The sequence below is a fragment of the Ursus maritimus genome, unplaced genomic scaffold, assembly GCF_017311325.1.
Source record: "Ursus maritimus isolate PB19 unplaced genomic scaffold, ASM1731132v1 scaffold_28, whole genome shotgun sequence".
Classification (NCBI taxonomy): Eukaryota; Metazoa; Chordata; class Mammalia; order Carnivora; family Ursidae; genus Ursus; species Ursus maritimus.
Window position 1 is genome coordinate 23155363 of NW_024425341.1, and position 26929 is coordinate 23182291.

Consider the following 26929-nt stretch of genomic DNA (forward strand, 5'->3'; position numbering starts at 1 on the left):
CAGTGACTCAACAGGAGTCAAGTGCCAGGTCTTCATCCTGGCTACTGACATGCCCCAGGATAACCTTGGCTGGACTGAACTGTGAATGTCAACTGTCAGTGCTTCCAATCACAGACTTGAAGCATTTCTCCCCACAGACAATGTCCTGCCAGGGCTCAAGAGTGCTGGCTTTCCTCAAAACCACTGATTGTAACATCCCTTCTGCTCTGCATTCCTCACACCCTGAGGAGAGCTGGATGTCACCGTGGGGGGAGGGTTTACACCGCAGAAATTGGCAAACCCTACACACCAGGGTTCTCTTCTTTTTCCCCTAAGAATTCTTTCCCAACGTACCACTCCATGCTTAATCCCAAACTTTTGGTGTTTTTACCCTGTTACACAGTTTACCTTTTTATCTCCCTTAGGGCCATAAATCTTACTAATTTATCAAGTTTACACTTAAGTCCAAATTTCTGTCATTTCTTACATTGCAGCCTCCTCTGAGATTGCTTCAAAAGGAAAGACCTTCTGCCTATAGCATTCATTTTGTTACCATTTTATATTTGAACATAACGTCTTAACGTTGTTTCTTGAACCAGTTTCTAACCTCCCAGGAGATAGTAGATAGTCATACAAATTTTGTAACTCTACCCTTGATTCCTCTTTATATTAAAATTTAGCCTAGTCTATAGTTCTTTCCCCTTACTGCTATACCTGATTCCCTCTGGAACCTAATAGAAGCATAGAAATATGTTGAGTATCACATAAGAGTCATTATAAACTTGAAAATATAAAAAGTAAGGATTAGCAGTAGCCATAACCACTTCTTTCCTCCCCAAAGAAGCTTTCTTCTTAATCAAAGGGTCTTTCCTAATTCCTCAATTATAAACCTTATAAACTCAAAGTTAATATAACAATAAGCCCAGAATCATGCTTATTCTGCCACCAATTTATTAAATTCCAACTATATTAATATACATTTGTCAGGATATATTTTTTTCTCCTTTATTACAGATTATTACATTAATGTTTATATTTTGCTTTTCCCAGTGCTTGGGCGAGTAGCATATTCAAAGGGCATTAAATTAGATATAATTATTTTATGAAACAAATTTGAAAGCTGCGACAGTTTGTCATTGAATTGGGTAACTGAATCATCAAGAAAAAAATCAATGACCTAATTCTTATAAATGTGTAGATGTGGTATATCTAGGGGAGACAAATGAATTTCAGTAAAGTGGGCTTTGATTATTTATAAAAATGAAATGAGTGTATTTTCTGCTTCCCCAACATTCCAGCTATTTAGTTCCAAGAATCACTGCAGGATTCTTCTTGATCACACTACTAACGGTAACACCACTATTTCCCATCACAATGACTTCTTGCTAGCGTTGAAAATTTTACATATTAACTCCAAGTGGCAGCATTTAACCTGAACAATGACACTTAAAGGTGTGTATCATTTCTAGAGTCATGTGATACTCTTTAAAGAAAGATGGTAGAACCATATATCCAATAAAATTAGTACACAATAAAACGGGAGACCAGCCAGCTCTGCTTAAAATGGATTTCTCTAATTCCTATGATGACCCCCATCAGACTGACTTCTTTCCAGGATTAGAGTTCAGATTTTCCTCTTCTGGAGGTATCCCGTTTCAGTCTTCCTCATTTATCCTGGAGTTTTCAACTTAACAGCTAGATCTTCCTTAATTTCCCTCCATTACTGCCTATGGCTCCTGTTGTCTCTTCCAGTCTTTACAAAGATTTGCTGTTTCCGTGTGTGCAGGCATGGTGGGTATTTAGAGGAGAAATGCAAAGGGGGAAAAGAGGGAAGTGGATAGAACCAATAACAGATGCTCTCACCTAGGAATTTAAGTGCCATCTTCATTTGCTTTATGCTTCCCCTACTGTATTATTAAATCAAAAAGACTATAACACAAGGGACCAGAATATATCACACTTTACTTTGGTCCCCAGGACACTGGAGGGCCATAGAGTATAAAATCCGAAAGAGAAGGGATTCTTCTTGAATGGCAACTGAAGAGGGGGCTGTTGTCTCCAGACTTATGGCGTGATCAAGAGGTTAGAAAGGAAGTAGGTAAGGAGCTGCATTTGGAAAAATCTCCTTTATAAGAAACAATTATCTGATCCAAAGCAACCCTGGGGAGAAGTGGTCCTCACCTCATGTTATCCCAGCATGAAGTGGGGGAAGTCCCTCTTTTACTGCCTCTCCTTAGACTCTGAAACTCTCCAATTCTGGACCTCATTTTTTAAATATCATTGTTATCTTACACCAGCTGCCTTATTCTATGAATACAGTCACATGGAGAATATGTAGATACGAGGGACATTTGGGGACCTGAGCTATGGCTGGGCCTGGAAGAGATTAGGATAGCTTACTAGTTTTTGCTTTGCATAAATGATAGGACAGTTGCATCAGGCATATGTTATTTGAAATAAGCCAGCTCCAAGCAAATGCTAATTTACTTGGGCCAGGGATACATGCTTTCTTCCCTAAACATCACCTTTGATGTGCCTTGATGCTTTCAATGATGGAACACTTTGTATTTGCAAAGTGCTATATAAAATAATTCTTAACAGCTATTGCAGAGTTGAGATCCCTGAAGTCATAGCTCTGGACATGACCAATTACAAGCTGTCCTAAATAACTTATTTTTGTCTATTCTGCACTTCACAGATTAGTGTATTAACATTACGTGCACAACTCCTATGAACTCCCATAGAAAGGCATCTAAAAATTGTATTTATAGAATTTCAATTGGTAAATATGCTGAAGTCCATAAATTTACGAACCTGTTTGTATCTCTAATCACATTGAGATGTAGGCAGGGGAAACAATATCATTCTTGTAATAAAAGTAAGGAGGTTTCAAATTGTGCTGACATAGGTTATGAACTTATGACTTGGACAATATAACAAGACAGTTGATTGTATCCTACTTTTACTAAATTCTGTTTAATATAAGTGGCATATGTGCATAATTTAAAAATAGTAATAGAAAAAGAATTACTATGAAAAGAAACATCCCATCGAAACTACCATTACTCTTATGCCGCACATAGTTTGATAACATTTAACTATTTTTTATTATTATAACTGCTTATACTCTTCTTTATTATCAATTTTATTTTTTAATATCTTGCTATGAGTGTTAACATCTGTTACTCCCATCCACCATGTCTTGTTTCTCCTAATTTAGATTTCTGTATATTATCTTTAAACATTGAAATATGCAATATATCTTTTTTTGCCCAAAGGCGCAGGGAAGGTTTTAGTGGGGCTACAGCTCAAGCTGAAAGGCAACATAGCGTGGCCAGAGAGTAGTGATGCTGTCTCGCCAAGCAGAGCGGAGACCCTGCTTATACTGAGAAAATTCCCACCAGGGTTTGCAGGCTAATATGCTAAGGAGGGAAGCAGGGAAAAGCGCTTCATCCTGATTGGCTGGAAGGGCTTCATCCTGATTGGTTGATAGTGGCAGGCAATGCCGGCTGCTCATTGGCGGTTTGTGAAACTGTGGTCGTCTGGCCTGCGTGCCAGCCCGCATCCTGGAGCATCCTAGTTTGGCTTGGGATGGCCGTCCACCCCCATTAGTGAGCCAGGAGAGGTTCAGGTCCAACATCTTTAGTCCCACCGAGTCCTGTCTCGTCTTAGGGTTCCTTCACTGTCGCCAAAATCTGTTCCCGGAATTGCTGTCTGAGGCCAAAAATGATAGAAATGAGGCCAGACCCCCAAATCAAAGGCCCAGGCGAGACTTTGTCAGGGTTACAGCTCGAGCTGACAGGAGGTACAGCATTAACAGAGAATAGTTGGTGGCCTCCCTCTCTCTGGTGTATCTTCTCATCCTTTCCTACTGTCCTATGCTCTCAGCTATAATAGAACTTTTGCAATATCGAAGTTAACATTTATATTTTATGCTATAATGATAATTAAGTCCTTCTTAATTTGTCTAAAGGCTGAAAAGCAATAAACAACATTCATATTATTATAACTATGTAAATATTTTTCACTGCAGAGCTAAGTATTGTGCCTGTAATTATTCTGCTTCCTCTATAATCCAATATCACAACCCCTGTGCCATTCAGAGTCCACATGAGTTTTTTCTTAGCCTCAATTATTCATAATAATGCCATGATTACTTTTGTTTCACATTTGGACCAACGCTATCTGGTAGAGTTTATTTGGCTAATGTAATATTAGCAAGCTCAAACACAAATTTTGTATGCACATGTTCAACTCCACAGGACTATTTCTGACTGGCAATTGGTTCCGATATGATTGATAATTTGGGGACTTCTGTATCTGGCTTCCAGTCAGTGGCCAGCCTTGTCTCCATGCAGTTGGCGGAGGCAGGACAGAGCTGGAGTGGGTATGACAGGTCCCTGCGAGTACTTCGTGTTGGTCACACTCAGCCCTTGTGTTCACACTTAGCTGGAAGGGAGGCGAGGAGTTGGATCAGCTATAAAGTTGGGAAGAAGAAGCAACAGATTTGGTAAATGGCTGGCCTGTTCATGCCACGACTGGTCTTCCACTGGTCCTAAAATTTTGAATTTTCTTTATTTTTCCATTGTGGATTAGTCAAACTTATGTGTTGGCAAAATAATCCAGATGTCTTCTACTTTCCACTTGTTTGAACTTTTGTTAGGAGTAAGTGCTATTCTTTTTCCTGAAGGCCATAGACTTTCTGTTAAACTCAACTGGTCCGTGTTTCACAGACAATTGTTTTCTGTCCTTCCTGAGGTTTCTAGTTGCCACTGCTCCTGGGATATTATACTTCCATTGCCCTTAATTCCCCAAGCCCACTTCCTCCAGCTCGCTGGACTGTCCCTCAGAGGGTTCTGCACTGGCTTCCTGAGCTGTTCCTTAACCACCCGCACTCAATCTTTCCTAAAAGATTTCCACTCTTTCCTAAACCCAATATCTTCCTTTCTCTTTGTTTCACCGCAAATAGCTTCTTAAGAACTGTTGCTTCAGAGGAAAATCCTTTCAGCCTTAGCATGCCTGCAGCTGTCCTTGTCTGCATCCACATTGATGGATATTATAGCTGAGTATAAAATTATACATGGAAAACTTTTCTTCCCAGAATTCTTCAAGCAATATTTCATTATTTTAAGCACATTATTGGCTTCTGCTGAAGTATAGCTCCTCTTTCTCTCCCCCCTTCTCTTTACACACACACACACACACACACACACACACACACACGTAGGCAAGTGGATTTTGAAGTTGTAACTGCAGAGATTGGCTCAAACTAAAAAATGAATGTTTTCCAGGCATGTCAAAAGAGAAAATGAGAGGTTTTTAAGAAAGCAAACACAAGTGAAAGATTTTTTTGAGGGGAGATACTATATCTGTAATGTTCTTGGGTAGAAGGATGATACATACAGTGTGGGAATAAGCCGCAGATGCACTTATTCAAGGTGAGCTAGGCTGTAGCCCAGAGCATCCTCTGTGTGTGATGTAGCTGCTGGGGGCTGTGACTGTCCACACCTGGGCCGGGATTAAGGGGATGTGCAGCTGCCACATGCCTAATAAAAGCCAATTCCTCAGTGTTTATAACAGTGTTTTCCACTAGAAATACAATGCAAGTATGAGCTGACCATGTAATTAAAATTTCCTAATAATTATATTGATGAAGTCAAAAGAAACAGCTGAAGTTAGTATTAATAATACATTTTCTTAATGGAACATAGTCCACAGATGACCACTTCAACACAGACTCAGTATAAACTGTTAATGAAGGAGTTTGTTTTCCACACTCTTCTTGAAAACCTGGTGTGTGTTTTGCGTTACAACACACCTCACAATGAGAAAGCCACACTTCAAGTTCTTGTTTGCCACATATGCTGGCTGCTGCTATTTCAAATGGCTCTGATTTCGCAGGCTGAGGAATTTTAGTATTCTTTGTTCCTTCCACACCAGTTGTTAATGCATGTGGAGTCCTGGTGCTGAGTGGGTTTCATTTTCACTTGTGATGTAGATTCAATATATAGCTGCAGGTTCATGAGAAGGACTGATAAGAAAATGGGTCTGAAGTATACAAATCTGTGTCACAGTCTGATTGGAATTCCTCCTTTTACTTCTCAGCAATTGCTGAAGCAGATTTGAGCTGAATAGTATCAGAAAGTAGAGTCTATTTTTAAAATTAGTTTAGGCAAGAGATAAGAGTGAGCTAGCTCTTGATTAATCCAAAAAGGTTTCTCAAAAGGAACCTCATTTCAGATGCTGTCTTACTTTTGGAACAAATGACATTGGGGTCTAATGAATGAAGATTATGGAAAACTTTGAAGAAGGTGCAGATTAGCTGGTGGAGTAAGCAAAGAATTGGAAACAGCCTTGTGCATGTAAGACTCAAAAAGTATGAGCGAGGGGGTGCCTGTGTGGCTCAGTTGGTTAAGTGTCTGCCTTTGGCTCAGGCTGTGATCTCAGGTCCTGGGATCAAGCCCTGCATCAGGCTACCCACTCAGTGGGTAGCCTGCTTCCCTCTATCCCTCTTCCCCTCCCCCCATTCACTCATTCTGTCTCTCAACTAAATAAATAAAATCTTTTAAACAAAGCATGAACGAATAAAAATAAGACTCATTCTGGGGAGGGGGTGAGCTAGATTTAATTCTGGGGCCTACCCTCCCCATCTGTAAATGGTTACATATACTATGGTAAGATGTTCACAAGCCAGAAAGCAACACAGGGGACGTCTGGATCGAGCAGCTTAGTGCCAGAGGCCACTCTCAATATTTTGAAAAGATGCTCTTCTCAGTATTAGTATGAGGATTACGGGAAATGGCATATGCTAAGCACCTTGCAAATTTTTCTGCATGTAAAGAAGGCGAGTAAATCGGAGATGATGTAGCATCAGGTTATAGGCGCTGCAGTGCTACCTGGGAGCAGAACGTGCTCACGAGCTGTGTGCTGTATCTTTGGTCAAACTTATTTTCTCTCTCTGGTCTGAATCTCCTTCTCTGTGTCATAGTACCTATTTCATACACCCGTTGTAAAGATCAAGTGAAATAATCCAGGTAAAGCGCTTAGCAAAGAAACTGACATAGTGAAATTCTATAAATTTTAACTATTATAATTACTGCTCCTATCCCTTCTGCCTTCCAGTCTTGAAAGCAGTGTCAGATTTTGGAACTAAGGAATGAAGCCCAATAGCAATCTGAACATAAATTCATGTAAGTTACAGGATCTCAGTGCTGGTAGTTGTTAGGTTTTTATGCATCATTGATATTTGTTGGGATGAAAAAAATAAAAACTACCAGGCTGATTTAAGGAGAGAAATTGAATGAAGGGGAAGACCCAGATGGAGGGCAGATGAAGTGCCTACTGAAGGATCAGTCCATGTAGGAACAGGTCACTTCTATTTTACGGGTCCCTATTGAAACGCATTAGTAAGACAGAAATTACATAGACAACATGCACGCAGATACACGAATGCTTATACATAGCATGACAATGTAGAAAATACAGATTTAGCAATATTCCAGATGTAAATTCTTTCTGGAGTCCTTGTTTTTCCTAAGGGAATCATCGATCAAACTCAATCTGAGTAAGTAGCAAGTAGAGTAGCATTTGTTATCAAATGATAGAAATTTCAGTTTGGTCACTTCAATGGTAAAGTTTAAAGAAAAATTTGTAATACTAATAGTGAAACCTCTAGCAATGACCAGGTAGCAAGCCCTGCTTACGTGACTTACATATATTCTTGTATTTAATTTTTAAAGTAACCATTCAAGGTCTGTGTTTCCATTGGCCCCGTTTCTTACAGAGTCTCAGGCACCAAGGCATGAAGTGAATTTTCTGAGGTCGTGTCATAGCAAGTGGAAGAGGCATAATCCAAACGAGGGAATTTCATGCCATTTGTCCCCTCAGCGCCCTGCCCATTCCCTTCCAATTTTCAAGATAAATAAATGTCTTTAAAAGAATCTAAGTTTTAGTTTGGAAACAAACATTTGAGTTTGAATTAAACCTGGGAAGGGGCAGGGAGAACATGGTTTGTGCGGAGATGTGATATCAGGATGAGCAGCTGACTCGGTTTCCCCCCAGAGAGATAAAGGGGGGGGGGTGTTCAGTGTCCTCCTCTTCCCCCACCTGCTCCTACACACAGCAGAGGAAGATATCTCCCAGCCCCACAGGCCATTCAGAGGTTGTGTACCCAGAAAGGCGAAAAACAAAGACAGTCAGGTGCCAGGAGGGGAAAATGATTCTGGGCTCAGTAGCTTCTGTGGAGTGTTTAAGCCAAACACTCACCAAAACTGCCTTCTGTAAATGACTACCATGGGTTGCAAATGAAAAACTTTGTGTAAGCTTAGCTTAAGCAAACCTTAAGCCCGTAGAGGGCTGTTTGGCTGGAAGGCCTTTCTCATATTTTATTTTAAAGGCTAAATATGATTTGGGAGAGCTATTTCTTTGCAGAGTAAATCAACCTTGGAGAGAACAAAGCAGATAGTGGTCCTGCTCTGGGGAAGGGCTTTCTTTGGATTAAGTTGATCCAAACCTCTTTTCTTCTTTCTTCCTTGCAGCTTTAGATCCTTCACTAAAGCCCACCCCTCAACTGTCCTCCCAGGAATTCCCCCACCCTTGAGCAGAAAGGCAAGACTTGCTGCTGGGTGATGGGTTTGGTGTGGTGGCAAGGAGGAGGGGCTCTGGCTCCAAGCAGAGTCACCTTGGGAGGCAGTTTGAGGCAAGATACAAAAATATTTGAGAGGTAGTTGGCCAATAAGTATTCCTTCTTTATTTTCTATTTGCAGCCGATAGAATCTTTTAAGGTAACTATGAGATACTCAAGAAGGAAAGCGATGGGGAAGCAGAGAGAGCATGGCTAAACATTTTATTTAGATCAAATGTCCAGGGCAGGTGTCATATTATAAACTTTATGTACACTATTTTATATCATCCAAAATTTTGAGATTAATATTTATCATTTGTGATGAGGAATTGAATTCCCTAACATGGAGAATTGTTGAGAAGCGATCTATAAACCAGTAATAATAATAGCAAATGAATCATTATTGGATGCTAAGCTTCCATAAAACTCTAACCTTGTTTCTGTCTAAACATGTGCATTTAAGTTAAATATTCACCTAAATGTGTCAAAACACATTGTCAGTATTATGTGATGGTTTTAAAGAATACAGGATGTGACAGCTGTTATGCTGTTATTTTTTTTTTTAAGAGTTGACTGATTTTATCCATTTTGGGACAGTTGCATTTTTCTTAGAAGAATGAGTGATCATTAGCAAGCCAAGATGCCATAAAGTAAAGAACCCCAGGAGTGGTCTCAGAATATCTTTAATAAAACAGGCTCATTAATGTATGCCTGTGGTTCCTGTGGAGCTGTCTCAAGCTGCAAATTTCTTTAATTGATAAGCCTCACATAACGTGACTGGAAATGACAATATGTCACTTTCTCGTGCTTTATGAAATGTCACTCAAGGTTTTTTAATTGCAGACATTCCACTGCTAGTGATGATCGGGTGAGAGAGAGAGGCTGGGGAAGATGTAGCTGGAGGGGAGGAGAAGGGAGAGAAGTCATGCTTTTTATGGGAGCCTATAAATTCTGTGATATTTAAAACACAGCTGTGTTTTTATCAGTTATGTTACAGAAATAACATAAAATGAATCTTAACTGATCTGTCATGTCAGGACCACGCATTACAAAGTAAGATTGAGTGGGACAATCTTCACATAAGAAACCTGGCTCCAAATTAAGTTTTAATGGCTTTAGACAATTTTGTTTTAAGTACTTTCTTGCACACTGTGCAATAAACAACTCTAATGTAAGTCTTACCAAAAGAGGGGAAAAAATATCCAGAGATATTGAAAATATATGTCAACATTAGATTATAGTAAATTTGGTTTACATGTTTTGCATTTCAGTCTGCTACAGGCTTTCTGCTAAGTGCCCTTTTTTTTTTTTTTTACATTATCTCATTAAATACAATCTTGTAACAACTTGAAAGCATAATCAAAATTGCCTGTAAGCCAATTATTTTCCAATTTGTGGATTAATTTATAGTATTTCTCTGTGATTTTATTCCAGGTAACACATTCAGTTGTAGAGTTGAAAATGACTGTACCAATATAAATACATTCCCAAGTAAATGCCATTCATGTGATAGGTAGTAATGGACATGCTTAATAGGAAGGACTTGATGACTCAAGCTCCTGTTTTATCATGTACTCGCTGGGACATCTTGGACAAGCTCTTTGCTTGTAAAGACCCTGGTTCTGAATCTGTTAAATTAGACTAATACTTAATCTCACAGGACTGGTAAGGATTACATAAGATGCTTAGAGCGCTCAATACCAATAATTACTATTATTATTGTAAACATTATCATTGAAGAGCTAAGATGGAGGGAGAATAGGGACCAAAGGAGACCAACTCAAGCTCTGAAAGCTCTCAGGGTTTAAAGTCATAGAGCATATTACTTTATTTTTTAATTTTGCATGATTAGTGTTATAAACTTTTCAGCTTTAATCGATAGCATTTTATTCTCAATATCCTCAAAATTATACAAATTAATAGTTATTTCTCTCCCCGTAATTGAACATAATGAGTGTTTCCAATGTTTACTGCAGCACATAATGCTATAATTAGTGTCTCTGTACATATAGCATTGCTTTTGTTCTGTTTAATTCTTTCCCAAGGATAGAGTTCTAGGAATGTTGTTTATGCGTTGCACACTTGCTGAACAAATTTCTGCGCCGCAAGGAGTTTCTCCACGATTACTCTCAGTTTTGATGTTAGTATTTACTTTTAATTTGCTGAGAATTTAGTAGCATCAAAATGATGCCACAAAGTTGCCTTAATTGTCTTTTGACTTCTAATAGAACATGCCTGTTTGCTCTTTGTGTTCATTTATTCACTCCTTCGTTCTTTTATGAAACAGTTATAAAGGACCTACAAGTTTTCAGATACACTTATCAATCAGATCAGTAAAATTTTCCTATCAAGGACCAGATAGTAAATATTTTATGTCTTTCAAGCCATATCGTCTCTGTATCAGCTACTGTAGTCAGTCATTGTATAGAAAAGTTTCTGTAGATATTACCTAAACAAATAGGCATGGCTGTGTTTCAATAAAGCTTTATTTACAAAAACAGAGGGCCAAATGTGACCCACAAGCTATAGTTTGTGTACATTAGTTCTTGAAGCTGTAGCTACAAAATGAACAAAACAAGAAAAATCCCAGCTACCATGGAAATAATATTTTTCAGTGGGGATAGATAACATAGACACATTAAGAGATGAGTAAAAGCAAATACACCAGATATTTAAAAGTAGTAAGTATTCATAGATGTTCTCACTAAGTGACATTTAACCAAGAGCTGTAGTGACCAGCTGCTTGGTTTGCCCAGGGCTGTCCCAATTTTAGCACCTGAAGTCCTATATCCTGGGAAGCCTCTGTCTTTGGAAAAACCACCATCGCTTGGACCCCTTATGGAGGTGAGAGAGTAGCCCTAGGGGAATATCAAGAGAATGGTCCAAATCAAGAAAACAGCCAGGGCTTTGGTCTGGAGACTAGCACACACAGCTAGAGAACAAGGGATAGCATAGCAGACAGTATGGCTAGGGCAGACTGGACAATGGTGTGCCTGGTAGGAAAGGAGGTTAAAGAAATGGTGGGAGGAGAGAGGTCCTGGAGGGTCCTGTGGTCTATAACATGGACACTAGCTTCTATTGTGAACAACATGGAATAGCATTAGTTTTGAGAAGTGACATCATCTCATTTAGAATTTAAGAGGATTACTTGGCTGCTCTGTTGAAAAGAGAATCTGTTGCGGGAAGGACAAAATCAGAGAACCTGTTAGGAAGGCATAGCAATATTCAAAGTGAGAAATGATGTTGTTTTGAGAGGTGATAGTGGCAGGGCGTACTGCAAGATGCAGTTGGATCAAGAACATAGTTTGAAGAAAGGGCCAGTAGAGTTCTATGACACTGTGCTCGTGGGATGTGAAAGAAATAGAAGAGTCATGGGTAATGCCAAGGCCTTTTTACTGAGCCGCTGGAAGAGTGGAGCTGCCATCTATTTAAATGGAGGAGATGGTGAAATTTCAGATTTGGAAAGGGAAGGATCAGGAGTATGACTTGGGGGTAAGTCTGGAATGCTGTTTAGAAATCCATATGGATGCATCATGGAGGCAGTTGGATACATAAAACTAAATTCAGGAAAGAGATCTGCAATTGAACCACAAATTTGAGAACTGTCAGCATACAGATTGTATTTAAATCCATGCAACTGAGCCTAGATGAGACCAATAAGGGAATGAACATAGTCAGGGAGGAGCAAGTTCTAACAATGGAAACTTGGACGTTGCACTAAGGATTGGAGGGTGACATGAAACAAGGTGAGGCTGAGTATAAATGGCCAATAAGGTCAGAACAAACATGAGAAGAGTAGTTCATAAAACTCCTGGTGAATAAATCGTGTGTACGCATTGCACCAGTGTCATTTTTTTTTTAAAGATTTTATTTATTTGACAGAGATAGAGACAGCCAGCGAGAGAGGGAACACAAGCAGGAGGAGTGGGAGAGGAAGAAGCAGGCTCACAGTGGAAGAGCCTGATGTGGGGCTCGATCCCACAACGCCGGGATCATGCCCTGAACTGAAGGCAGACGCTTAACCGCTGTGCCACCCAGGAGCCCCGCACCAGTGTCATTTTTATTGTAGCATATATGTAAGATGTAATCACTGGTAGAAAATCAGAGAAGAGATCACTCCCTACTCTTTTTGCAAACTTCCGTGAATTTGCAATTATTTCAAAGCTTAAAAAATAGTTTTAAAAGCCTAGTGAAAAAAAAAAAGATTCCAAGGAAGAGGAAATGGAAAACCATCCACCGTTGTTGAGAGCTCGTGTGACATGAGAACTGACTGTAGGATTTATTGGCACTACTCCTTGAGAAGAGCAGCTGCAGTGGGCCAGGAAGGACAAAATAAAGACTCAAGTAGGTTCAAGAGAGGACGGGAAAAAATTAAAGATTGCAATTATAGACATTTTTTTGAAATGTGTTCCTGGGAAAGGGATTTTTTTTTTTCAAATTAGTACTAGAGATGTGTGTGCAGTCTGGAAGTAGATGTGGACTTGAGGTGTAGTTGCTTCAAAACATTGGGGTAAATTGTAACATGTTTGTATGCTAAGGATAATTCTCCAATAAAAAAGGAAAATGATCATTTTGAGAAAGGAGAGAGTGGTGAAGTTTGGCTTAGAAACTTGAACGGGGATAAAAGCAAGAACACAAACAGGTGTTAACCCTAGGTAGGACTCTTTCTGGTGTATACAGGATGGATATTTTATGAGCAAAAGTACAGAGAGGTGATAAAATAGGGTGTTCATAGATTATAAAATTTCTTTAGATTTGTTTTGTTTTTAGTAAACAGGGAACAAAATCATTACATGTGGGTAAGGATATGGCGGGGCATCTTGGCAGGTTAAGGATGAAGGAACTCCAAAAGGAAGACTAAAAACTGATGGAAATAAAGTAAGGATGCCATCTTTAAAGGTCAGCATGGATTTGGCCATCAATTTAAAGTTAGACCCGCCTGCGTATTTCTGGTTTTGTTTGTTCTCCAGCCATATTTAACTACATGTGAATAAATGTGGATTTGGCCTAAGTTTGAATCTAAGGTCTTGACATTGGACTTACAGCAAGGACAAGGGAGTGACATATAATGGCCATGAAATCTAAGAATGGCAAGGTGAGACATGAGGACATGAAGGAATAAAAGTGCAAAGTGGCAAGATCAGGGAACTCTAAGGTCTAATGGAGCCAAAGAATTGTTGAAGTCAAGGTGTTTGGGAAAATGGGGTTCTGATCACAGGTTACTTCAAGTGCAGCTCTGGAAAATCATCTGGTATCGTGGTGAAAAGATGAAAGGCAAGGTTGGGACAAAGAGCTGGTTTGGAGCTGGGGCTGGAGGAGAGGGAGTGAATGAACTGAGAAGCCAGTCTTCAAAAGACTGTCCAGCATTCATATGGCAATCAAGAATTAGGCCAAGCATGGAGTTGGAGAAAATGGCAGTGTGCCAAGGATAAAAATCTTCAAGGAATAATGGGGATGCCCCGGGGATTTTGTAGATGACTAGAGGAAGATGTTGGATTCTGGGGACCAGATCCTCAAAGCTGGGGCACTTTAGGGAGGAAAAAACAAAGTATCTGGAAATAGTAATGAGATGTACATAGTTGAAACATCATCCATTGCCAGGGCTGGCAGTACTTGGGCTGTGGAAGCAAACACTGATCATGTTGGAGCCCTTCATGAGGCACCATCTCAGAAGACATCCGGTTTCCATTACAGAAAGAGGGGCTGCCTCAGAATGGTTGAAATGTGGGAGCTTTTCCTGATAGTTGACTTTGAGTTTTGGAGGACCTAGTGGAATGGTCAAGAGCTTGGGAGGGGTAGGAGGCCAAACACATGAGATGCACAGATCTTTCAGGGGTTGTGGGGTGGTGAAGTGACCAGGAGACCACTGTTTCTTGCAGTGACCATATACAAGGATAAAGGATTTGAAATGATAATCTCCTGATGGTCTCAGATATAACAGAAGTGGTGGTGTCTATAAAAACATTACAAGTAGATTTGGGGCCGTCTTCCATTCCAGGCCCTAGAGCAGCGGAAGGCTGGGGAAGGTAGTTGTTTCTTGACCTTCAGCTCTTCGTGACTCTCTCTCCCTCTGGAGCCACGCCTTCCTCCAGGGGAAAGCAGCAAGTGGATTTGGGAAGTACAGTCTTACCCAAAGCTGTGTAACTTTTAAAACTTAATGAGAAAATGTTCAAAAATAACTTAATGAACTATCATTGACAATTGCTGTGTGCCAAGTGGGAGGATATAGTCATAGCCATGTTTATGGAGCAGGCAGTATTTGCCTGCATTGTTCTAGCACTTTACAGATAATCATGCATTTGCCCTCATGTCAGCACTGCGAATCAGTGAGTATCAATGGAGAGATACCATTTAGCATCTCCATTTCCAGGTATGTAAACTGAGGCACAGAGAAGGGAAGAACTTGTCACACAAAAGCCAGTGCGAGAACTCAGTTCAGACCGGCACTGGTGTTCTACACAGCCTTAGGCAGAGTCCATTAGAGACTATCTCCTAGTATTAGAAATTGAGCATTATGTGTGCATTTATGTGTGTATTCTTTTTTCTTTCCTGGATAATTGTCCATACAGTTTTAAAATTGAGAAGAGACTACCCATCTGGTTGTAGACCCTGCATTTTATAAGTTTAATATTGAAATTCAGGAATTTCCTGAAGCAGTCTTACAAATGTTTGGTAAGCACATCCGTGGTCTTGTGGTTTGGATACATCCTGCTTTAATGATTTATCCGTTGTTAAACTTTTAGGTGGTTTCCATTTTTCTTTATGATAACTATGGCGAGGTATGTCTCTAAATAATATTTTATTCTGTATTTTGAATTATGCCCTTAAGATATATTCCTAGCAACATTTATACCCAGGCAAGGCATATAATAATTTTAGACTTTAGAATGAAACTTTGTGGAAGTTTGGAAATTCCTCAGGGGAAAGAGTGCGCTCTGATTTCTGCTTACAATCAGAGTATTTTCCCCACTTCCAGAAATCAGTAGATTCAAACACATCTTTTATTAAAAACCTTATCTTCTTCTTGGATTAAGTTGATGGCACTCAAACTCCTTTGAGCTGTAGAAGCTTCTTTTCAAATGAAAGATTTTGTGAACCCTCAATATAGGAAGTTGATTTAAAGAAATAATTTCCCTGATTGAAATTTGTCATGGGAGCCAAAGCCCATTGGCTGAACTCTGTTTTGCTACTGGCAACCTTTACACAGACATCCTAGGAGCACAATTTGTAAACTAATGAAGTGACTCAGCACTGATACTCATTATTTCGTTGAAAAAAATATTTGTTGTATGCGCATTTTTACAGTCAGATATGTACCTGGCATTTTGAACCTTACTTCATTTTCTTTCTGAATATTGGACTAAAAAGAAAGAAAGAAAATAAAAAAGAGAGGCAGGAGGCAATGGGAATATAAATAGCATTTATTAAAGCAGATCCCCCAGTTTTCAGCTTCCAAATAAATCGCCCTGGTATGGCAAAATTAATATTAAAGTAAAATTTTGATGTATTTTATTCATATTAATATCCATGGAGCTTACATTATATTGTTACTCTATTATTTAAATATTAAATAACTTAGTTTAACGGTTACTTATCTGTTTTAATACATTTTCCTTTGTGTGGATGATTTCTAAGTTTACATCAGATGGTTAACTATGGGACTTGAAATCATTTTTCCAGGTACCAGGAAGCTTGCTCTTGGTCTCCTTAATGTTTTGCTTTGATTTATTTGCTTTCTCTGCCTGCCTTGACTCTTCTTGAAATTTCCCTGCTGCTCTGCTGAGTATAAAACGAACATCCCTGGTCTTGCGGTTTAGCTACTTGCCGAAAACAAACAAAGCAAAATAAGCATACCAACCAAAGCCCTCATGGATTGTACAGTGATAAAACTTTCTTGGCAATTAATTTTTGTCTGAAATATCTTTACTCAGAGGCTTGCTTCTTCAGTTTTTAGAGAAGATTGTTTAAACCTTATACTTGAAAAAGCCACCTATTTCTAGAACTAAGCATACTCTCTACTACTAGTCTTAGAAATACTGTAGCTGGATGCCACACGTAGCCCCAGAAATACGTTTTGTTGGGAGTCCCATCACACTAAAGGTAACTGGATGCTGGAGCATCGTAACTGCTACAATGCTGGAATCATCGCTCAGTGAGAGGGAAGAAAAAGAGTTCACTGAGTTTCAGGTTGCCTTCTAGGAACAGGGACACTAGTCCGAAGACAGGCCCATAAAGCTTAAAGGTCAATGCTTTGCAGTTAGCAAAGTGCTGAGAAGTAAACCAGAGCAGGATGAGGACACAGGTGACCAAAAGCGGGTGCTGGTGGACGTTCAGTGGTCAGAGAAGGTGGGCCCAGGAAGGGGAGACCTGTCTCAGGCAGAGCGAGGAATGCAAAGGCTCTGGGGCAGAAATGCACTTGGCTCTGCCCCCAGGGGGCAGCCTGGTTAGAACAGAGTGTGGCAAAGGGAGGGCTGACAGAGGGGCACAGTGCAGGTGGGGCGAGCACTGAGAACTGGAGGACAGTGGGTCAGATCACACAGTACATTGATTTCATTCTAATTGGTCATAAAAATGTAATGGTTTCAAGCAGAAAATGTTAAGATTCACGTTAAATTTTAAAAGAATCTATCTGGCTGATTTGAGTGGAACAGATTACAGAGAAAGGATGAAAGCAAGAAGATGGGTTAGTTCTGAGTACTGTTGCATGTGTGTGCATGTGAGTCTGTGTGTGTCCATGTGTGTATGTGTGTAAATGGTAATAAGAGATGATTCCAAAAGTCTGTGGATGTAAGTTTTTTCTAAATCTGGTTAGTATTCTCTAGTTTTGAGACTCCTACGTGTAATTTTCAAATAAAGCACTTATATTTAGCATTTTATTTATTAATAATTAGAGATAAAATATTAGTGTTTAGTTACTATTTTTTGCATTGTTACTAGTTTTTATACGATGGGCAAAGCCTGTCTTGTGAAAACACCTCAGAAATTACAAACTTACGTATTTGAAAAGTGTAATTCGTCATATAAAAGAATGTAAGTTACATCTGTCACACACACATACTTTCCATCAAAATACTAATCCTAAAGTTAAAGATACGTTAAAATGAGGGCAATAAATCCATTATACTGTTATTGATTATTTTGGTTTTCCTAGAGGTAAAATATTTTAATTTAGAAAATTATTCCTAATTAAGCTTATTTACTTAGGCTTATTCTTAGTGAGAAAAATCATTTGATGTGTATCAAAAATGAGACCATTTTCAATTATTATTGCATCTACACTAATTCTTTTATATTATTTTATATAAGCATATTATTTAAGGGAGAAGGCCATGTATGTTTCCCCTGTATTTTAATGCATTTAAATAAACCACATACTAATTATTAATTTTGACTCAAGGAAAGAATACTACATAGCATTTTAATGGCTTTAATTTGTCCTATTTAATTTCTCCTGTTCTATATAGTACCACCGAAAAGACCCCAAAAAAGCACTAATTAAATTCATCTAAGTAAATGGTTCTCAACAAGGGACAATTTTGTCTCCCAAAGAACATTTGGCAATGTCTGCAGACATTTTTTGTCAACACCATCGGGGATGTTTCTAGCACTTAGTGGGCAGAGACTAGCATGCCTACCAAGTGTGCCACAGTGAAAAGGACACCCTCTGTGAACAAAGAATTACATGGCCCAGAATGTCAACAGTGGTGAGGTTGAGAAGCCATGACACGGTGTTATCTCTTAGTGATAATTTAAAAATGGAAATTGCTTTCTCCTGGTTGCTATTTATTACAGGAGATACCATTAATAATGAGATACAGGTGTATCCTCGAAAAGCAGAGTCTTCATTCATGCGTATTTCCCAAGGAAATGCCTGGAGATGCATTATGAACGAATATTTTGTAACGGTGGGTATCTCAGATTTCCGTATGTTTCTCTTGGAAATTGGTGATGTAATCAAACATCAGGACAGGGATACATGACACTGTGTCTCTGTGTGTTTCTTGGAGCCATTCAACTGCGAGAATGTCTTTGAAAGTCTGAACAAACCGTGTGGCTGGTCCCGCTACATTACTCTCCTGTTACAAATGACAACAAAATGAAATCAACAAGCAGGTATTGAGCTACGGTACAGTCTGTGTCCTAAGGCTGTAAGACAAGCTGAGGTAACTCATTGTCTTAGCACAATGGGAAGACCATAGATAAAGGACTGCTTCACCCTCAGGCTTCATCAAGATAACAGCAGTTTCTCTAGGAAAGTCCAGTTTCCTTTCATATAATTTTGGAGTACTTTTTATATATAGTAGGATACAAAAGTAAATATAAAATGGTACATGATTTTGAAAATTAGTTTGAGCTCTTCAGGAAAATAAAGAGATTTATTGTGAGGAATGTGCTGATGCCATTGTGGAGACTATGTCCAGCCTGAGTTCCGGGAGAGCAGGTGGTGTACGTTCCTCCCGGAATCCAAGCCAGAAGACAGAGAAGATGGATGTCTCAGCTCCAAGACAGGCAGGCAGAGAGCCTCTTCTCCCTTCTTCAGCCTTTTGTTCTATTCAGGCCCTTAATGGATAGGGTGAGGCCTCTCGCATTGCGCATTGCGTAGAGCAATCTGCTTTACTGTCTCTGCAAATTCAAATGTTAATCTCTTCTGAAAGCTCCCCTACAGATCTCCCCAGAGTAAAATCCAGCTGAGTATCTGGGGTCCCTATGGCCCAGTCACATTGAACATAAATTCACCATCATACATATGCTTTCCTGGCTTATGTCCCATGAGTGCAGAGGCTCTGAGGTCCAGACTGAGGTGCAACCAATTTAATTGGGAGGTGATTCAGGAAGCAGAGAGAGGTAGTAGGAAGTGAGGCAGGGAAGTGATTTTTTTTAAAGATTTGTAGAGTGTGAGTGCATGAGTGGGGGGGGGGGGCAGAGGGAGAGGGAAAGAGAGAATCCCAAGCAGACCCCCACTGAGCACAGAGCCCAACTCCAGCTGATCTCATGACCCTGAGATCATGACCTGATCAGAAACCAAGAGTCAGAGGCTTAACTGACTGAGCCACCCAGGCACCCCTGGAAAGCGATGTTAAAGTGTTGATGTGTACATACCTTAATACTGGTCAATTTGTTTGCTTTTATGTAAAGCAGAACTTATGCTTCTCTTAATGTTTTGCAATAATGTTTTTACCGATTAATGTTAATGTACCCGGTTGATCTTACTGATACTTCCTGACTTTCTTAACATCTTCCAGATGTGTGTTTTTCTTGAACAACCAGAATGTTACTTTTGACAACTGAAATAGGAATAGCAACGATAATTTCTCATACAGACTGAAAGGATTCAATAAATGGTCCAGATAAAGGACTCAGTACAGAATATCATGCACCTAAAGGGTACTCAATAAACGTAAGACCCCAAATTGAGTAACTTGCCAAAGATACGAACATCCTATGTATTATCCCTCGTGTATATTATCAAATTGCCCCCAAATCTCATATCAACATACATAGCAATATACAGGAGCAAAGAATGATGTCAGTTTTACCCTTAGCTATTTTCCTCTTTTAAAAAAATGTATTTTAAAACTATTTCACCATTGTTTTAAATTTAGTGTCTGATAATGAGAAGTTAAACCTCCTGTGTTTAGAAGTTTTCTGAAATTCATTCTTGTTTAAATTGTCATTTATAATCTTTTTTTCATCAATCTTTGTGTATTCTTAAAAATGTGAGTCGAATAAGTATAGATGACACTCTTTGCTATGCTGCAAAATTTTTCATGGCCTTGTTTTTTATTTTGAATTTTATTTTTATAGATTTTGAAAAGAATTTCCTTATATAGGTAGGTTCATTTATTGCAATCTTCCTTAAGTTTTAATAACGTACTTTCTGTTTAGTTAATATATTGTTTGACAATACAGTGTATTCTGCTAATTTACCTATTTTATACATTCAAACATTTTAATTGATGCAATTAATATATATTTACTATTAGGCTGTTTCTAAATGATTTTTTCAAATTTCTCTTTTCCCAGTCACTTTGTTAATACACTCTTCTCCCATCACTGATGATGATCATTTTATCATATCCTGAATCCCCTTATATATTTGGGTCCTCCTAAAACCCGGCATTATGAGAAGAGAGGCTCCCATTTCGACTTAGCAAAATCTTTATCATTAAGTGATATTTTAGAAGAGGGCAGTTTAATATCTTTTGCAGCCGTACCAGAAGTTCACAACTAATATGATTTCCAAAATTAATGAATTAAAATTAAATAAACTTTCCAAGGCAAAATGTGCTTTGGAAGATGTTTACTTGTTGTTTATATAATTATTCTACAGATAGATTTTTATAAATCTGATAATAAAACAATTTCTTTTTAAAAACATTTGCCAATCCAATATGGTAGTTATGTTACCCTTCCTTAAATGCTTTTATGTGTACATTTGGGTAAAATGTTAGAGTTTAGAAAAAAAAAATCTCTTACAAAAACAGGAAAGAAAATAGAGTTAAAATATTCTATTAGAGAAATATTTGAAGCACCATTGCAATTGCTTTTAAATATCCCTCCACACATAAATATACAGACACTTTTATGTTTTTACCATACTCTGTACTCAAGACAGTTTTCTGTGGTTTACGTTTTTTATCCAGTGAGTGACATAAAGTATTTTTTTTTTTCATGTGCTTAATTCCGAATTCTGCAAGATTTCAATCAGATTATCTAAACAGCATTTTGTAACATTTTATGTGAAATGCTGCATTAAGAAATCATGATACATCCTGCATGTATTTAGCCTGACATAAACTGTTAGACATTTTAATGCCCATAGGATATTTAAAAATGTGTATCAGAGAAAACACAATGGCAATTGCAGGTTTAGGATATATATTTTTTTCTCTCTCCAAATTTATTTTTTAACTTTATTTCCATTTTCTATTCTTTGTCTTCCTTGTATCATCGACTCCTATTTCCAGCAAAGTTGCCATAAAATCGTACCACTTGTCCACTCCCATAATGGCCTGTCAGTCCTCTGGAATTAGTGAGCATGGCCCTCACTCATCAGCCCCTTGCCTTCTGGTCCTCCATGCTCTGCTCAAGCTATCACCTGCAGTCCTGGGAAAATCTACATACTTTCTGTCTAAGCGTTGAGGCTCATTGCATCAAAAATGAGATGTGGGGGGTGCCTGGGTGGCACAGCGGTTAAGCGTCTGCCTTCGGCTCAGGGCGTGATCCCGGCATTCTGGATTGAGCCCCACATCAGGCTCCTCTGCTATGAGCCTGCTTCTTCCTCTCCCACTCCCCCTGCTTGTGTTCCCTCTCTCGCTGGCTGTCTCTATCTCTGTCAAATAAATAAATAAAATCTTTAAAAAAAAAATGAGATGTGGAAGTGACAAGGGAGGTTATTCAGTTCCACCACTCTCATGTCACATGGGAAAGGAATGCATCCCTGAGAGGGAAGGCCCTGTGACCGGGGCTCATATCAGTGGGTAGGCACCAATGCAGCTCCATCAGCTGTGGAAATATTAAAATATTCCCACAGCAGTTAATGTAGATCCACTTCCTGGAGTCCATAGGGCAACCATGTCACTCCAGCTTCATAGACTTTCTACAGCTCATCAGACTCTCCAACAGGGAAACAACTAGAGGATTAGAGGCCCAGAGGGGGGGCTCCAGAGCCCAGCTGTAGGCCTATTGCTGACACCCGCTGTGTGTCTGCTGGTGTCTGCTCTTGTCCGACTGGTGCAGTATCACTTCTGTCTGGAGAAGGTTGCCAACGTACTTTCCCAGAGGAAACTAGCATGCTTCTTTCTATTCACTCTCGTTCTATATTTCTATTATGTTATACGTATAAATACACCTGTTTGAAAGTCTTTTAAATCATACATAGTGCTCCAGTGTTTAGGACACCATTTCAAAAACTCGGTATGGTTTGATATGAGTTTTCCCCCGCTGTGTCACTTTGGAAGGGGGGGCTGTTCGCCACCGAGTTGAATTACAAAGCATTTATGCAGTCTCGACTATCGTAGTTAAATTAATGCCTTTCATGCCATCAGCCAGTCACAGCACTGGATTTGATAACTTTTAAATCCACTCATTTATGATATTTTATCTTTTTATGTAAGAGTGCTGTAACTCTTTTGTGTTATACTGAGGTGACTTTTGCAGCATATGATACAGTTAGAGAAGTAAAACCAATGTATTAACTAGAATTGCACTATGTGTATTAACGATCTTACATGTATATATGATAAGTTCATTTATGAAAAACTATATTACCACAGAGGGGTCAGTATAGTAAGTGAACAATATAGTTTGCATACTCAGTCGCTTTATTAGTAGCCAATGTAAATATTTGTCCCGCTTGATCTTGTCCCTTCACAGAAGCTGCTAAAGGCAAATTCCCGGGGCGCCTGGGTGGCACAGCGGTTAAGCGGCTGCCTTTGGCTCAGGGCGTGATCCCGGCGTTCTGGGATCGAGCCCCACATCAGGCTCCTGCAATGGGAGCCTGCTTCTTCCTCTCCCACTCCCCCTGCTGTGTTCCCTCTCTCGCTGGCTGTCTCTATCTCTCTCTCTCTCAAATAAATAAATAAAATCTTTAAAAATAAATAAATAAAATAAAGGCAAATTCCCCCAACTTGGCGACAGGCTGACTTCATACATCACTCCTGTTGCAACACCAACACCCATAAAAGTTAAATACGCTCTTAGGGTAGAAATTATCCGATGGGAAAAAAGGAAGGAGGGGGGAAGAAAGAAGGATACCCATAGACAGATCTTAAAATAAGTAATTTACTTATTTACCTGTGTTACAGTTTCCTATGTACATAGCGTTTTGTAATAGAGGATATAAAGTCACTAATATGTATGTTTTACTCTATGGAAAACTCTGCAAGATCTGCTTCTCCTCAAGCTAATATTTTAATGCTAATTTATATTTTCAATGCGTTTTGGCATCCCTGACCTTTTAGTTGCCACTTTCCAAGTTATTCCACTTTAAGTTTTTCATGCAGCTATTTCCCACTCAGAAGGTTTTTATGAATTGATGTGTCTCTGTTATCATATTAGTCAAGAACTTATCTGAAATTCAAAACCAAATATACATTCCAAACTCTATAGAAAAAAAATAGGGTGATGACTACTTTTAAGAGCACTGTATTTTCAAAGCCAGGTATCAGTGAATTAACAAAAGATGGCTACATTTAAATCTCGAGATGTTTCTGAATTACCTCCATCTTGTAAGATTCAGAGAAAATCTTTGAAAATTTTGTTAAGCTGTCTGTGAATGTCAGATCTATGGCAATACACAGTCCAGATGTTAGAAAAGCCACGATTTCTCTCTCTTCTATAGTGAAAATTCAGCTAATAATGCAGTGTAATTGTTTAGACTTTTGTAAGTTTTTCCGCAGAACTAAATTGATAAATCAGAAGAAAACCTTTGTCATAGTGAGAATATCAATTTTGAGTTCAGAAACTATCGGTTACTGGTCAAGAGGGGTTCTCTGTAGTTGCACTTGTGTTGGAGGCTGTCTGGAAACCTGATTGCCTTTTGTTTCTGCTCCTTCCAGCCGAGGGCGCCTGTGGAGGGACCCTGCGGGGAACCAGCAGCACCATCTCCAGCCCCCACTTCCCCTCAGAGTACGGGAACAATGCCGACTGCACCTGGACCATCCTGGCTGAGCCGGGGGACACCATCGCCTTAGTCTTCACCGACTTTCAACTAGAGGAAGGATACGATTTCTTAGAGATCAGTGGAACAGAAGCACCATCTATATGGTAAGTGCTGGGGAAGAAACGTGTTTCCCCCACATCCAACAATAGGCTTTGTAGCTGGCTGCCTTTTGAGATTCATTGGCAAAGGTAAGTAAGTATCCGTTTCTTGCTTTGCTATTTTGACCACTAACAAGGTTGTTTATATTGTGACTAATTTCACACGTCCAAGATATCTTTGTGCTGGTCTTTGGAGCTGGGGAAGTTATCTGCACATGGGCACAGGCACTTCACATGCCCTCGTTTTGGACTCTTGTAAAGCAACACAGAGATGGTAACTGAGCCGGCTAAGTTAATTTTCGGATTTGCTCTGGAGCTGATTCAATGCAAGCAGATATTTTTAGACTATGGCACTTTGAAAATGCTGTGTTACCAATCGTGTGTCTAGGCTGCTGCAGATACAGGATAGCGTATTAATTTTCCTCCCTGAGGACGCTGCACCTGTGAGGGTCCGAGGCAAACCATAAATACTGATCCAACATGGATAGAAAATTGAGGATCACTTCTCTGGCGTGTGTGCTAGTAGAGACAGAAGAAAAGTGGGTCTAATCAGTAGTGGATTTAGATCTATGTCTTGGTGGCAAGAGCAGCATTAATTGTGTCTGTTAAGAGGGAGAATTCGAAGAATAGATGTCTGAGGACTTTATATCTCAAATCATGTTATTTGTTGTGAATTGAACTGGCTTTGTTTTAGTTATTTCACTTCTTAGTATTTTAAAAGTCCTACCAGTTCTCTGCTTCAGATTTTGAATGGTAAGCTAGTGGTAAGCTAAATATATGTGTGTTTACATTAGGTGTAATTCAGAGGAGATGTTAGCCATGTATGCATTGGTAGAGGAGAATATGAAATGAGTGATTGTGAAGATTTCGATGGGTTTGAGTTTGCATTTCAGGATAAAGGCTAAAGGATAAAAAAAATATCAAACCTGAAACATGTTATAAAATTAGACCGCCTGCCTTAAACCAATTATTGAAATGGAAATTTATTTTCTAAGGATCAAGACACAAAGCAGAGGTTCATATTAATGGGTAGAATCTTTTCCTTACTTTAGTTATGTTGTGATTATATTAGATGTTACCTCAATTAAGAGAAAAATAGCCACTGCTTCTCGCTCTTTGCTTTATATTTGCGTCATCTGAAGCAATACGCTTAGACTGAGCAAGTTTACCTGTTTGTTTATTTTGTATTACACAATTTTCAACACTCAAGAATTTGTTGAGAGTATCTGACTCACTCTGTGTAACATCAGAGTTAGTGGAAACAAGTTGTAAACGTAAAGCTGGATGTCCTGGGTTCTCCTCTAAGTTCTGCCAAGTTCTGCCTTGTGACCTTGGACAAATCACATAACGGTTTATATAACATAGGGGAGCTACTAAATCAACTTTTAAGTTCATTCATTAAATATCTATTGCGTACATACTCTCTGTCAGTCACTATAAGAAATTCAGGGATGTAACACTTCTAGCTTTAAAACGGAATTGTTTGGATTGCAATAGAAAATATACAGTGAGTGATTCTCAGAAACTATATGATTAATGGAAAAGGTCTTATTTATGACAGAGTCTAGAAATCGTGGGTATGGACCAACCACATTGCTGCTAAGATGTGAGGCTAGGAAAGAGACGAAAAAAGTGAGGCATCTTTGACAATAACTTTAGAACTCATGGTCGGGACAGCTTTTGCCAAACAGACTTCGTTTACGTAAGAGGAAACGTGGAGGTGCAGATGTCTGTGTCAAGGTCTGAAATAAAAATAGGGCATGTGAAATCAGAAGGAGACACAACTTTCCAAAAGGGTTTCTGGCTCATACGAACACACTGTGACTTACCACTGAAAGGCAAAAGCTCGTTCGTTTCATGTTTTGTAAAAGATGGCAGCAGGAGCTGGAGGATGTCGTATGACTCCTTGTTCATTTTTTCTTTGCTTATCTCTATCAGTTTCTCTCACACACTCTTCTCCTCTCTGCCGAATCTCTGTGTTGTTCCCCTGGTACTTGTCCCCAGCTACTTCAATACCAGACTCCGAAAAGTGTGTGAGGATGGGGTCACAGATGAGCTAAAATTGAATTCTGTCTGAAATGTCAAGTGGGGACACCTCCTGTGGAGCCTGATGGCAACAATTCCTAATCATTGTCAGAGCGAGAGTTGGCATGGCGGCCAGGAGATTGGCCCATCTTCTTGGTGTCTGGATTCAGGCTAGAAGATATTTTCCAGCTCTCTGAAATATATCTAGGTATTTGCCAGGGCACCAAGATTGATGATCTGTGAACAAATTGGAAAAAAATATAATTGGCAGTCGTTGGGAAAGTTCTTGGCGGGAACTTTGACCCTGTCTGTGTTCCTTCCAGTCCAATGAATGGGGTGGCCCATTGGATCAACATGCTTTTTCTGTCAGTGGCTATTATTAGAGAGCTGTGCTCATAACTGTATTCGTAGGATGATTTGTATTGTTCTAGTGGCTTGGCACAAAAGCCCTGGGTGGTACTTGTTAGTATTATCTAGCTTTTATTGATGAAAAAGCTGAGAGCAAGGCTCAAGGAGAACATGGCAGAGCGAGAACTCAAG

General features: G+C 39.3%; 1 protein-coding gene across 1 annotated transcript in view; it reads left to right on the forward strand.

Moving 5' to 3' along the window:
- CSMD1 (CUB and Sushi multiple domains 1) overlaps positions 1-26929 on the forward strand; it is a 1580412-nt gene that overhangs the window by 574158 nt on the left and 979325 nt on the right. Inside the window, exon 5 of the mRNA XM_040643176.1 lies at positions 24163-24370. Within this exon, the coding sequence (XP_040499110.1) occupies positions 24163-24370 (208 nt within the window). The remainder of the gene's footprint in view (positions 1-24162; positions 24371-26929) is intronic.